Genomic DNA, 13,577 nt, shown 5'->3' with positions numbered 1-13,577 from the left:
TCCCGCCCCCAGCTCTGCTCCGGTCCTGCCTCCAGCCATATCCCCTGCTCCTGGTCCTGTGCCTGGCCCCATCTCCAGCCTTCGTGCGGCTCTACTCTCACCCCCACCCCAGCTTCGGCCACTGGCCATGGCTCCATTCCCAACCCGTGGCCGAGGCTGTGGACAAGGCCAGGAGTGGAGCTGCACCTGGCTGCGGCCCAGTTGCCAGCCCCCACCACAGCCCAGGTGTGGCTCCATTCCCACCCCTAGCCTTGGCCCCTGGCTGCAGCCCTGCTCCCAGACCCGCCCCCAGCTGCAGCCCCAGCCTCAGTGCCCTTATCCTTCTCTGTGTTTCCCCTGCCCCCCAGCTGCAGCCCCACTTCCAGCACCGGCTCCAAGGGGCAGTAGGATGTGGACAGCGGTAAGGGGTGGCATGACCCTCAAAAGTTTGGGGACTGCTGCTCTACAGCATAATTCAAGAATGGCAGGCCGGCTGGCTGGCTGAAGCCCTCTTGCAGTATAACTGGGGGTAACTTACATGCTGGAGACTGTGTGAGCAGGCCAGGAGAAGCAGTGTAAAATGCATCCCAGGCTGGAGAACTGAGGGGATGTGCTATCCAACCGTCCAGATTGTACCCTGGGTAATGTCACAGGGACATGTTTTATTAAAGGTTTATCTTTCATCTGGACTTTTGTGTCATTCTTTATTGATCTGCATTTTGGTGTGGGATAGGTTGGGGAGGTAGAGAAGCTATGTATTGTTTCAGCTGCTCTCAGCCCTGGCCTGAATGGAGATCTGAGGAGGTTGGCAAAAAGAGTACCACTTTTGCTGACTCCTGTATATGGAGGTGTGGAGAGGGCACAACAGAGCTGAGACTAGCCTATGCAATCTGCTCATAGATGTCTGTTTCTCTGGCTGTGCTTGCACAGTCTCTCTTCCTCACAGGCCAGGGAGACCCATGACTTCTTTCCTGCTCCAGGCAGGAATGTGTCTAGTAGCTCGGAAGGGGGGGGCATGATTGCATGCTCATAGAAGTGGGCTTGTAGTTGTGCTCATCAAGATGGGCAATCAGGAAAAGAGATTTCAAAAATATGCTGAAGATTTTAGAGAGACCAGATTGGGTTCCGGTCTCTGTCTCTTGGGTAGTGGAGTTCCAGACTGTGACCAGGGCAACCACTGGCACAGGCATAAGGGCATTGTGAGACAGCTGCGGGAGAACTGTTAGGGTCAACACATATGATTCAATGTCTACTCTCACACTGTGTCAATGGAAGGTGGACCAGGCTTTTGATCTTTCAGTGAAGTGGTGTTTTTGTGGCACTGTAATGCAGTGGTTAGATCGGGGGGAGAGATTTAGGTGCAGACAATATGCACAACTAGATCGAAACAAGTCAACTTTGGTCAATCTAACTTTGTCATGTAGATCAGACCTTTGCATCCTAGCTAGACTGTAAGTAAAGATACACCCATACATTTTCTAAACAGACATCAATTTCTTATATAAAACTGATACTTTGCAGGGTTGTATCATGAATAAGTTTTAAAGTGACCATGAAGAGCAAGTAAAGATCTGTTGGCTGCCTGAATCTTGCTCAAAAGTTTAAAACTTTGTACATCAATGTACAGACCACCTAATCAGAAAGAAGAGGTGAATGAGGCTTTTTTTAAATGGCTAACAAAACCATCCAAAGCACAGGACTTGATGGTGATGGGGGACTTCAACTACCCAGACATCTGTTGGGAAAATAACACAGCCAGGCACAGATTATCCAACAAGTTCTTGGAATGTATTGGAGACAGTTTTTTTATTTCAGAAGGTGCAGACAGCTACCAGGGGACAGGCTGTTCTAGCTTTGATTTTGACAAATAGAGAGGAGCTCGTTGAGAATTTGAAAGTGGAAGGCAGCTCAGGTGAAAGTGATCATGAAATGATAGAGTTCGTGATTCTAAAGAATGGTAGGAGGGAGAACAGCAAAATCAAGACAATGGATTTCAAGAAGGCAGACTTTAGCAAACTCAGGCAGCTGGTAGGTAAGATCCCATGGGAAACAAGTCTAAGGGGAAAAACAATAGAAGACAGTTGGCAGTTTTTCCAAGAGACATTATTAAGGACACAAGAGGAAACTATCCCACTCCATAGGAAAGATAGGAAGTATGGCAAGAGACCACCCTGGCTTAACCAAGAGATCTTCAATGATCTAAAAATCAAAAGAGAGCATGTAGGGACAAAATTAGAAAGGCCAAGGCACAAAATAAGATCTAACTAGCTAGAGACATAAAGGGTAACAAGAAAAGATTCTACAAATACATTAGAAGCACAAGGAAGACCAAGAACAGGGTAGGCCTGTTTCTCAATGAAAGGGGAAAAATAATAACTGGAAATGGCAAAGGTGCTTAATGACTACTTTTGTTTCGGTTTTCACCAAGAAGGTTGGTGGTGATTAGATGTCTAATGTAGTGAATGCCAGTTAAAATGAGGTAGGATCAGAAGAGGTTAAAATAGGGAAAGAACAAGTTGAAAATTACTTAGACAAATTAGATGTCTTCAAGTCACTAGGGCCTGATGAAATGCATCCTAGAATACTCAAGGAGCTGACTGAGGAGATATCTGAGCCATTAACGATTATCCTTGAAGTCATGGAAGATAGGAGAGATTCCAGAAGACTGGAAAAGGGCAAATATAATGCCTATCTATAAAGCACAACCCAGGGAATTACAGACCAGTCATCTTAACTTCTGTACCTAGAAAGATAATGGAGCAAATAATTAAGCAATCAGTTTACAAACAGCTAGAAGATGATAAAGTGATAAGTAACAGCATGGATTTGTCAAAAACAAATTGTTGTTAAACCAACCTGATAGCTTTCTTTGACAGGGTAACAAGCCTTCCTGATAGAGGGGAAGTGGTAGACATGGTATATATCTTGACTTTAATAAAGCTTTTGATATTGTCTTTCATGATCTTCTCATAAATAAACTAGGAAAATGCAACCTAGATGGAGCTATTATAAGATGGATGCAAAACTGTTTGGAAAACTGTTCCCAAAGTTATCAGTGGGTCACAGTCATGCTGGAAGGGCATAATGGGTGGGGTCCCACAGGGATCAGTTCTGGGTCTGGTTCTGTTCAATGTCTTCATCAATGATTAAGATAATGACATAGAGAGTACACTTATAAAGTTTGCAGACAATACCAAGCTGGGAGGGGTTACAAATGCTTTGGAGGATAGGATTAAAATTCAAAATGATCTGGACAAACTGGAGAAATGGTCTGAAGTCGTTGAGAATGTGAAAAGTGGCGAGGCCAGCTCAGTGTGAAGTAGATCTATATAATGAAGAGTTCGTAATTCAATAAAGAGTAGGAAGGAGAAACAGCAAAATCAAGACAAGTGATTTTTCTATAGATTAAGCAGACTTTAGCAACTACCTGTAGGCAGCACATGTAGGTAAGGATCCCATGGTAAACAGAAGTATCTAGGGGACCACAACAATAGAGAAGACAGTATGCAGATTAAACTATCAGAGTATCACTTTAAGGAAACAAACTAAGAGTTGAAAACTTGAGTCCTTCCTTCCTAGGTTAAAGATAAGAAAGTAGGACAGAGACCGGCACCACTAGGCAAACCAATGTAGATCTTCCAATCTAATAATCAAAGAGCAATGATGGAGATCAAATTAAGAAAGTGCCACATTTTATTGGAGAGAGAGGCACAAATAGGAAGATCTACTAGCAAGAATAGGGTAGAGGCAGAAGTATTCTACACAAAGATAGGTCATTCATTTAGAGTCAGCACAAGGAAGACCAGAGAACGGTAGGCTGGTTTCTCAAAATGAAAGCGTGGAAAAAGGAATATCTCGACAATGCAAAGGTGCTTAATGACTCCTTATTTGTTTCGGTATTTCACCGACAAGTTAGGTGGTGATTTAGTATGTCTAATCGTCAGTGAATTCCAAGGTTCCAACTGAGGAGATTAGGAATCTTAAAATAGTTAAAGATAGGGATGACACACGATTGCAATTGCACTTAGCACACAATTAGATATGTCTTCAAGTACTAGCGGCCTGATGAACGACATCCTAGAAATTCCATAAGCTGATCATGAGGAGATACTCCGATCCATTTTAACCGATTACCTAATCAGAGAAGGATCATATTAGAAATCAGGAGAGATTCCAAGCACTGCGAATAAGGCGCAATATACATGGCTACTAAATAACTATACAGCAAACCCCAGTGGCAATACAGACCCGAGATTTCAGCTTAGAACTTGCCTGTGTGGGCGTCTTGACAGTGCCTGTTCACCCTAAATAGCCCATCATGGATGAATAAATGAGAGCACACTCTAAGCTCTTCACACAGAACCACAAGCTAGTAAAGTATAAAGTAGAATAAGTACCAGCACTCGCGATCTGCCAACCATACACCCCAAATTGTTGTTTAAATCCCAATCTGATACTGCATTCATTAGCACAGTGGTAACAAGGACTATCCAGATCAGCTTGGAGAAAGTAGGTAGACATGGCACCATTATGGGGTCATCTAAATTTGACTTTAAATAAAGCTTATGGTTTGATATTGTCTTTCAATGCATTTCCTCTTCTTATAAATAAATCTGAGAAAAGATGCAACCACCAGAGAGGAGCTATTATAAGATGGATGCAAAACTAAGTTTGAAAACTGTTTCCCCAAAGTTATCAAGTGGTCACAGCATGCTGAGGAAGAGGGCATAATGGGTGGGTCCCACACAGGGAATCAATTTTCTTGGTCTGGTTCTGTTCAATGTCTTCAATCAATGATTAAGATAATGACCATAGAGAAGTACACTTATAAAGTTTGCAGACAATACCCCACTGGAGGGGTTACATAATGCTTTGAGAGATAGATTACAATCAAAATGATCTGGACAAACTGGAGAATGGTCTGAAGTAAATAGGATGAAATTCAAATAGGGACAAATGGCAGAGTATCCATTTAGGAAGGAAACAATCAGTCTGCATCACATACAAAATGGGAAATGACTGCCCGAAGTGAAGGGAGATACTGTGGAAAGGGGATCATGAGGGTCATAGTGGGACCACAAGCTAAATATGAGTCAACAGTCGTTAACACTGTTGCAAAAAAATGGTGAACATAACATTCCGGGATGTATTCGCAGGATGTCTCTAAGCATAGACACGAGAAGCATTCTTATCAACTCCTGTTAGGCTCAACAGGAGTATTGTTGTCCAGTTTCTGCCGACGCAATTAGTATCAAGAAGGATATGGACAAATTGAGAACGAGTCCAGAGAAGAGGCAACAGAAGATTAAGGTATGAAAAACGACTGTGAAGGAAGAATGAAAAAATTGGGTTTGTTTAGTCCTGTTAAAAGAAGACACGAGAGGACATGGAAACAGTTTTCAAGCAGTAAAAACAGGTTGTTTCAAGAGGAGGAAAGAAAAATTGTTTTTTCTACCTCGGAGATAGAACAAGAAGCAATGGCTTATATTGCAGCCAAGGAATGGTTTAGGTTGGACATTTTAGAAAACTTCCTATAACTTCAGGACGTTTAAGCACTTGGAATAAATTGCCTAGGGAGGTTGTGGAATCTCCATCATCTGACTTTTAAGAGCAAGTTAGACAAACATCTGTCAGGAATGTTCTAGATAATTAGTCCTACCCACAAGTGTAGGGGGCTGAACTAGGTGACCTCTCAAGGTCCCTTCCAGTGATTCTATGAAAATCTTGGCTATCCCTTCTATGATTCTATGAAAATCTTGGCTTTGTAGGTGCTGCTTACAACCCGTCTGGAGGATATATCCCTTCCTTTCATAAAAAAGAAGTTGGATCTGCTGGACAAAGGATACAACTAGCTCCTCTTGGTGCATCAGCATCAGGTAAGAAGCATCTCCATAACCTTATCATGTACGCACCATAAGCACAGGGAATGATATTCAATTCCCATAATTTCCAAGGAGAGTTTTTAAGAGTGGTTTTTTTTTATATATATACTTGATATGTTGGACTGGATCTGTAATGGTGTAAATCAATTGATGTAAATTGACATAACACAATGAAGCTCTGCTGATTGACATTTACTGAGGATCTGACTGGTTACCATTTCAAAATGGCATGGACCTTCCACTAACAAGGTCAGGTACATGTATCAGTAAGAAATTCCAATTTTTAAGCGTTCATCTTAAAGTAGCCCCAAAGTTTTCAGCATTTTTCATAATTTTTTAAATAAAGGACCCTCTGCTGAACAGCCTGTTTTAACTGGTCTCCTTGCATGGGCATTTAAGATGGGTTTTGTTGTATTTTTATCTCATTGTGTGGGAGTTGGTCATGTAAATCCTTGGGCTTTGAGATGAGAATATATTCTTGGATGAGTGGAATATTACAAAGAATAATGCTGCTGTGTTAATAGAACATTTCAAAGTAGCTAGGCTATTTTGTCTGACTTCTATTTTCTGTAATATAAATGACTGGTTCTAACTACAGTTGATGTAGTTCTGCATTGTATTAAAGCATATGTGAAAGGAACTATTATTTTATCATGCAATATTTATGTATTTAGCAGTTTACGACCAATACAAAATTTCACTGCATATAACTGTTACCTCATCTCATCTGTAATAGACATCACATTCTGGGCACTAGAAAGATATTGACAAACTGGAGGGAGTTCAGAGAAGACCAATAAAAATGATCAGGAACAGGAGGAACTGACTGGTGAGAAATGATTTAAGGCCTTCTCTAAGTTCCATTGAAATCAACAGAAAGACCCCCATTGACTTCAGTGGAACTCAGTGGGAATCATCATTACAGCTAAAGAGACTGTAACAGGCTGACAATAGGTGTCTGAAAAACCCATCTGTTGGCCTGATATGCTCCCACTAAAAATATGCAGTATGTTTTGCTGACTCACTATAGCAGGTGGCTCATTACTCCATCCAGCTATGAGGGAGATGGAAATGACTCTTAAGGTACATCTACGCTATCCACCACTGGTGTCATGTAGGATACATGTAGCGACATGCCGCAGTGTAAAGCAGGCTTTGTTCACGCTGCAGCATGTAGCTATACAAATCAATGAAAGGCTCTGTCAGGAGGGAGGCAGTGGGACACTGTTACTGAAAATAGCAGTGTAGATGGGGTAAGCTATGCTTGGTCTTATAGAGATCTATGTACGGTACATGCCCACAGGGTTAAGGCATGTCTTTATTCACGTAAGCCATGCCTCCTTGTCTACATTGTTGTTTATACCTGTGCTGGGGTACATGCAGTGTATATATTCTACGTATTGAAAGGAGTGTGTAATGTAGACATAGCCATAGAGAGAGAAAGACGTAGGGTGTGGGCTACTCAGTCCTGAGGTAGGAACCCTAGGAGCAGCAAAGCCTAGGGAACAGATTTGAGCTGTACTTCATTGACTTTATTAACAAAGAAATCAATAATAAAATAAACACAAAGAAGGGATGAGTTTTGATTCACCAATTTGTGGATGTTGGTCTGTAACAGGTTGGAAAAGGAGAACGTATGGCTGCACATTTTTGAAAGTTGTGAATGTCAAGAATGGAAAGGGATCCTTTAGCGTGATTCAAAGGGACATAATTGAAAGTTATAAGATGATATTAAGAAATAGAAGGTTTATTTTAAATATCAAGAAAAAGAAAAACGTAGACTTGAAGAACAGGTCTGTGGAACTGGAAAGCTTGTTTCTTTCACCAACAGAAGATGGTTCGATAAAAGATGCTGTCTGACCCACCTTGTCTTCTTCATATCTTAGGACCAACATGGCTACAACAACATTGCTTAAAAAAAACAAAACACTTTGGCAAATGAATTAGGCTATGGAAATATCTCTGTGGAGAAGTAGAGGAAGCCCATTGCTTGGGACATTTAAAACTAGACTGAACAAAATCATAATACCTACTGTAGGGGACAGTACTGTGTTGGCAGATAGATATTAATGAACTGGATACCCTAACCATTTTTTTCTCTCTAACTTATCTGGTTAGAATACTACTATTTTTGTAGCACATTACTTTCTTCTCCACATAACATAAGCTTCTGTTCTTGTTGCTTCCTTTTATTTTCGAAAATAATTGTGCTCTCGTCTATTTTCATGTCTTCATTTATTCTGCCTATCATATATTTTTACCATCAGTGACATTAAAAAGGTAAAGAAAAAGTTAGCTAAAATTAACCAGCCAAAAAGGCTGTCGGCATTGTATCTGGCTCAGGTGCTGTCGTGTCAGTAAGAGGCATGTATACAGCCTTGGTTTTTTGCATGAGAGCGCGTCCTTGCTCTCAGCTAAGCTATGTATTATATCCATTGAACTCTGGGCGACCTTCTGGAGCAAGTATCAGAGGGGTAGCCATGTTAGTCTGGATCTGTAAAAAGCAGCAGAGTCCTATGGCACCTTATAGACTAACGGAAGTATTGGAGCATAAGCTTTCGTGGGTGAATGCCCACTTCGTCAGGTGCAGAAGCAAGTATATCTTGGAGAAAACCACTGTGCTAATTCTATGATTAAGCCCCTTTAAGGGTGACACAAATTTTCGCGCTGCCTCCATGGGCATGTCTGACTTTCTTTGGACCACTGTAATGCTCAATATGTAAATTGTATTTGATTGGCTCTGCCGTGTCAGTCTTCTTGGATCTGTTTGGTGGTTTTCTGCATGCTGTGGTTGTGCCAGGAGGAATGTCTTGTGTCTTGCTTCAGTGGAGGAAGGGGAATTATAGCAGTTATACTGCTAATATAGGCACAAATACAGAAATAACATATGTACCTCTTAGGTAATCATGTTCCATAATAAACTATTAGTGTGAAGTTTTAATAAAAAAAAATATGAAATTCAATGAAAGTAGTTTCATTATAACCTAGTTTTGTGGATTAAGATGGGAGGTGATTATAAGTGCTCATATTTCAAAATGACCAACAGTGACACGGTCTTTGAATTTAGGGTTTTGAAAATCAGACTCCACAAACAAATGTATGGATGCTAAAACAAAGAACTGCTAAAACCTTACATTTGGCTCCCAGACTATAAATCAGAGATGCAAAGGGCAGCCCTTATACATGACTACTTGGCCACCTTCCCCATTGCCAACAGAATTCAATTTGAAGCCATGTTGCCACTAACCTCCTCTCTGGGGAGGGGTAGAAGGCACAGAGCAGTATTTAATGCTAAAAGGAACAACATTATCGCCAACAGAATTCACAATGGAAATAGTACTTGGGGGAAGATGTGTCCCCCAGTTTCACTTCCTTGGGGTGGCCTCTGCTAAATGCATGAATCCTCAACTGTGTAAGGCAGTTGAAACTTGATGTTGAAAAATACAAGGAGCAAGTGAAGTGATTCAAATGGGAGAAGCGTGATTTGGCTGTAGCAGCAGGGAAAATAGATTATTTTGTCTGCCTCATATTGGATAGATAGAATGAAAAGAATTAGGAAGGCCAGAGAGTAGGTTACAGTAATCCAGATGAGAAAGCACCAAGCCATGGAACAATATTTTACTGGTAGGAGTAAAAGGGATAGGGCATATCTGAGGAATGTTGTAGAGGAAGGAGTGATGGGCTATGGCTGGGAAGAAAAAAAGAAAGGGAAGAATCACAAATATCCTCAAAGTTGTGAGCTTGAGTGATCTGGAGCACAGAGTTGACAATGATCACTGGGAAAAAAAGGAAGGGAATTGAATTAGCTGTACAGTTTAGTTCTGTTTTAACCATGTTACGCTTGAGAAGTGGCAAAACATCCAAAAAGATGTATAAGAAAAACATGGAGAGGGAAATCTGGACTGAGAGAATAGGGATGCAGAGGTAGATTTGAAAGAGGTGATATGAGAGATCATAGGAGTTGAGATCACCCGGATGCAAACATAGAGTGAAAAAATAGGAAGATCAGTGACAAAGCTTGAGAACATCAACAGGGGATGGGAAAGGAGGAGAGAGAGAGAATCCAGCAACAGTAATACTGTAGGAGCTCTCAGCTAAGGAGCAGGAGGAGGAGGAGAACCAAGGAAATAGAGTCACAGAAGTACAAAGTGAAAGGGTCTTCAGGAGAGGTGAGTGTTCCAGCAGAGGCCATTTTGATTCTTGACAAATCTGGCCAACACTCAATAAAAAAAAGTTAACATTTTCAAACAAATTAAGAGATTCAATTATCAGACGAGTAAACACCCATTTTCAGTGACAACAGTATCCACAGTGCAGATGTGTGTGTATATATGCTGTAAAATCCAGTTTTGAACTAAATTTCAATCTCAACACATTTTAACAGAGACCATTGCCCCCCCCGCCCAAAAGTGCTTGTCAGCTGAAAGTAAGACACATCATAATAATATTTGCCTCTCTGGTATCCATGTAAGGTAAGACACTTTGGGAAACTTGCTTTAGACTTGATAGAAACCTTGTATAGCCACCACTGCCTAGTTTAATAGATCTTTTATTGTACAAGTGCAGTAACCCAGTTAGTATTTCACGATCAGTTGCACTGAACAACCTTCTACTGAGAACAGCACAGGACTATTAGCACCTTTTAATTCCACGAGTCAGAAATAGTTAAGCTTTGGATATTTTCTCCTTTAAAATGGTGAGAGATATAACTTCTCATCCCCACTGCTTCTGACCTTTTGTTTGTTTGTTTCAGATTATTCTTGGAAAACCAAAGCTGCTCGTGCTCAACTACCAGGCCCTATTTACAATTCAGCTGCAAAAAACATGAATATCCTGACCCGCCCACCTCCAATTCAACCAGTACACGGAAGAACAGACTGGGTGGCCAAATATGGAGGACATCGATAGAAGCCCTGTCTCATGATGCACTTTTCATGCAAGCTACATTGTCATCCTACACTGGGAATCTGAAATGCATATTTCCCTTAATTTCTGGTAAGACTGTGCAACAACAGAAAGACTGGAGATCTTGTATTTTATTTCTTCTGCAGGTAATAAAATACATTTTACACAGCAATATTCAAAACACTGGCTAAAAGATGGGATTTTATGAAATAGCGTATATAGCATCTTGCCAAAATTGAGTATTTGAACTGCTAATAGAAAAAGTGTACATTTTATTAGAAAACTTTCTGTAGACCCAATTGCTGCCCCGTACACTCTTAAAATTGCTTGACTTTAATTTGTCCTATATGAGTAATCCTGCACTGGTGATTTGTGAAGTAACAACTGGCTTCTGAATGGCTGCTGCTTCCTTGAGCAAGTTCCTTTCTATGAAGTTGAACAGTGAAAGCACAAATAGTGTTCTGAGGAGAAAGATATACTGTGTTGCTAGCTAAACAAAGGTCCCAGCACTGAGCTAGATGTGTTTGGTGTTTCCTTAGGGATAGTCTCTGCACAATTGTATACACTGGTGAGCCCTTACTCCTACAAACAGGCCATGGAACTATTTGTGTGCAAGTACTCACCAACAAGAGAAAGGGTTGCATTATTTAGCCCTAAGCGGTGTAGTGATGGGAGTTTGGGAACACAAGTAGTGAATGCTACAGTCATGGGGCCAAGGTACCCTAAAACTTTAAAAAGAAAACAAAACCTGCTATTATAATTAAGCTATATGTAGATTAGGCCACAGTTCTGTAGCTTCCCCTCCCCCGCCCACATTGCCCAGTTGAAGTCTTAATGGGGTTACAAAGAATCAGTTATGCAGTATATTTGGCTTATTGACTGGCTAATTCACGAAAACACTAGCTAACTGGTTAGTTAACTCCCGTTGAACTGTAGTGTCTTTTCTTAGTGACCATAAAATTAAACTATAGAATTCCCCACTACTTAAAAAAATTCACCAAACTACATAAGACTGGAAATGAGACTGTTAGTGGAAGAAAAATTTTAAGATTGTTTTCCCTATTGAAGTAAGGATCCAACTCCTGGTTTCTAATAAGTATACAAACTCCTCTGATGCCAGTAGGAGGTATGCAACAGTCAAAGATCTATAAACTTGTCCATCAACAACACATTTCTTCTAATAGGTTAGATTTTAATATGCTAAATCAAGGACTTCATATCTTCCAAGAAGCTGTTGGGGTTTTTTAAAATGTTATCCTGGGATGTGTGCTGTTAAAACCTGCATTTAAAGTAGAAATTGTAGACTTAATAGCTACATTAAATCTGCCATTTTAAAGTCCAAAATGTGTATGTATTCTGTACTTTTAAAGGTATAAAAACTGTTACGGATTGATCCAAGTATTGTAAAAAGTATTTTGTGTAGATTTTATGAGTGTATAAAAATTTTTAGTTCTTCTTGTAGACCTAATTTGCCATAATCCAGTGGTTATGTAATTTACAGGTGCTTAATTTAATCAGAGGCAGACTAGCCATAAAAAGTAAACTATTTTGCTATGAAAACTTCACCCTAAATAGCAGCTAAATAAAATGTCACCATGTAATACTGGAAAAGTTGTTAACAGTATATATAGTGTGATGTAGGAATTTCTGATTAGTATTTACTACCGAGGACTTCAATCCCATGTTGTGTTTTTCTTTACTGGTTTGTCAGTTCTTCAAAACTAATCTTCCTTGTATTATTTAAAGGCAGTTTTTAATATACTGTTTAATTACTGGTTATGTTACTAAAGGACAGACAGACTTTCAAAACAGGCCTGGTTCATTAGTGCACTGTGAATTGGAAAGCACTGACTTCATAATAAAGATCACTTCTCAGGAGTACAAGATACAGTCTTTATTGTTTTTTAAACAATTTTTTTATAGTTAAGTCAAAAAAACATAATAAATGGCCTGTGAAAAGTCACTTAGGCCAAGAGATTCCGAAAAACTAAAATATCTGTTGTCATTAATATACATGCCACCTGCTGCTTTTATGTGATCAGAACATATTTACAGCCTTGCAAATGAAACTAGCAGCTGATATGGTCAAACAACCATAACCCAAACATGATGACGCCTTGAATGTACTGAACTGTTAAAGCATGCGTGTCCTCAAAATCATGAACATTGCTTTTAAAAAATGTGAGTGTAAATGCCACAAAAATGGTTAATAAATGAAACGAAACAAAAAAAAATAAAGCCCAATATTTTCTCCACTCAGTCTCCACTTGGGTGGCTATTGCTTCGTTTGAACATGCAACGAGCTGCTACTTGCAGCAGTTTGGAATTGAAACTACATCCTAGATTTTATTAGGGGTGAAAATGCAGCCACAACAACAGATAACTCTTTATTTTCCAGTTTTGTGGGACAATGGAGAGTAGTGTTTAATGATAGCTACTGAACAAAATTTTAGAAGTTAGGTGATAGCCACACATAATCCAGTGAGGCCTGGTTCTGGGATTTAGGCACTTAATCTGGCAGTTCAGAGTTTGTCCTTTTGTGAATCCAGTCCTCCTTAGTCTTCATTCATATTTTGTTCAGTTTGTTTAAAGTGATGAAGTCCACCTTAAAGTACACCCACCTGCATATGTATCCTACAGAGCACATGTAGTTTGCTCAAATCTGTAACAGACCTTGCCTAGTTGCAAACTGTTAGGCCTTGATACAATGCTAACAGATTATAATCTGCACTCATTTTTTTCCTTTTCCACTTAGTGGTTGGGAAGGAGGGATGGTTCTTATATAGATACCAGCCCACTGCAATGACTTTC

At 40.1% G+C, this 13,577-nt stretch overlaps 1 protein-coding gene across 4 annotated transcripts in view; it reads left to right on the top strand.

Moving 5' to 3' along the window:
• MAK (male germ cell associated kinase) overlaps positions 1–12,650 on the top strand; it is a 49,123-nt gene extending 36,473 nt beyond the window's left edge. For all 4 annotated transcript variants that reach the window (XM_032786921.2, XM_032786924.2, XM_032786922.2 and 1 more), the window contains 2 exons: positions 5,748–5,855; positions 10,615–12,650. In XM_032786921.2, the coding sequence (XP_032642812.1) occupies positions 5,748–5,855; positions 10,615–10,769 (263 nt within the window). In that variant the 3' untranslated portion in view covers positions 10,770–12,650. The remainder of the gene's footprint in view (positions 1–5,747; positions 5,856–10,614) is intronic.
• The last annotated feature ends 927 nt before the right edge of the window (positions 12,651–13,577 follow it).

The sequence above is a fragment of the Chelonoidis abingdonii genome, chromosome 2 (assembly GCF_003597395.2).
Source record: "Chelonoidis abingdonii isolate Lonesome George chromosome 2, CheloAbing_2.0, whole genome shotgun sequence".
Classification (NCBI taxonomy): domain Eukaryota; kingdom Metazoa; phylum Chordata; order Testudines; family Testudinidae; genus Chelonoidis; species Chelonoidis abingdonii.
The sequence above is the reverse complement of the archived record's forward strand: the minus strand, read 5'-3'. Positions and strand labels throughout refer to the sequence as shown.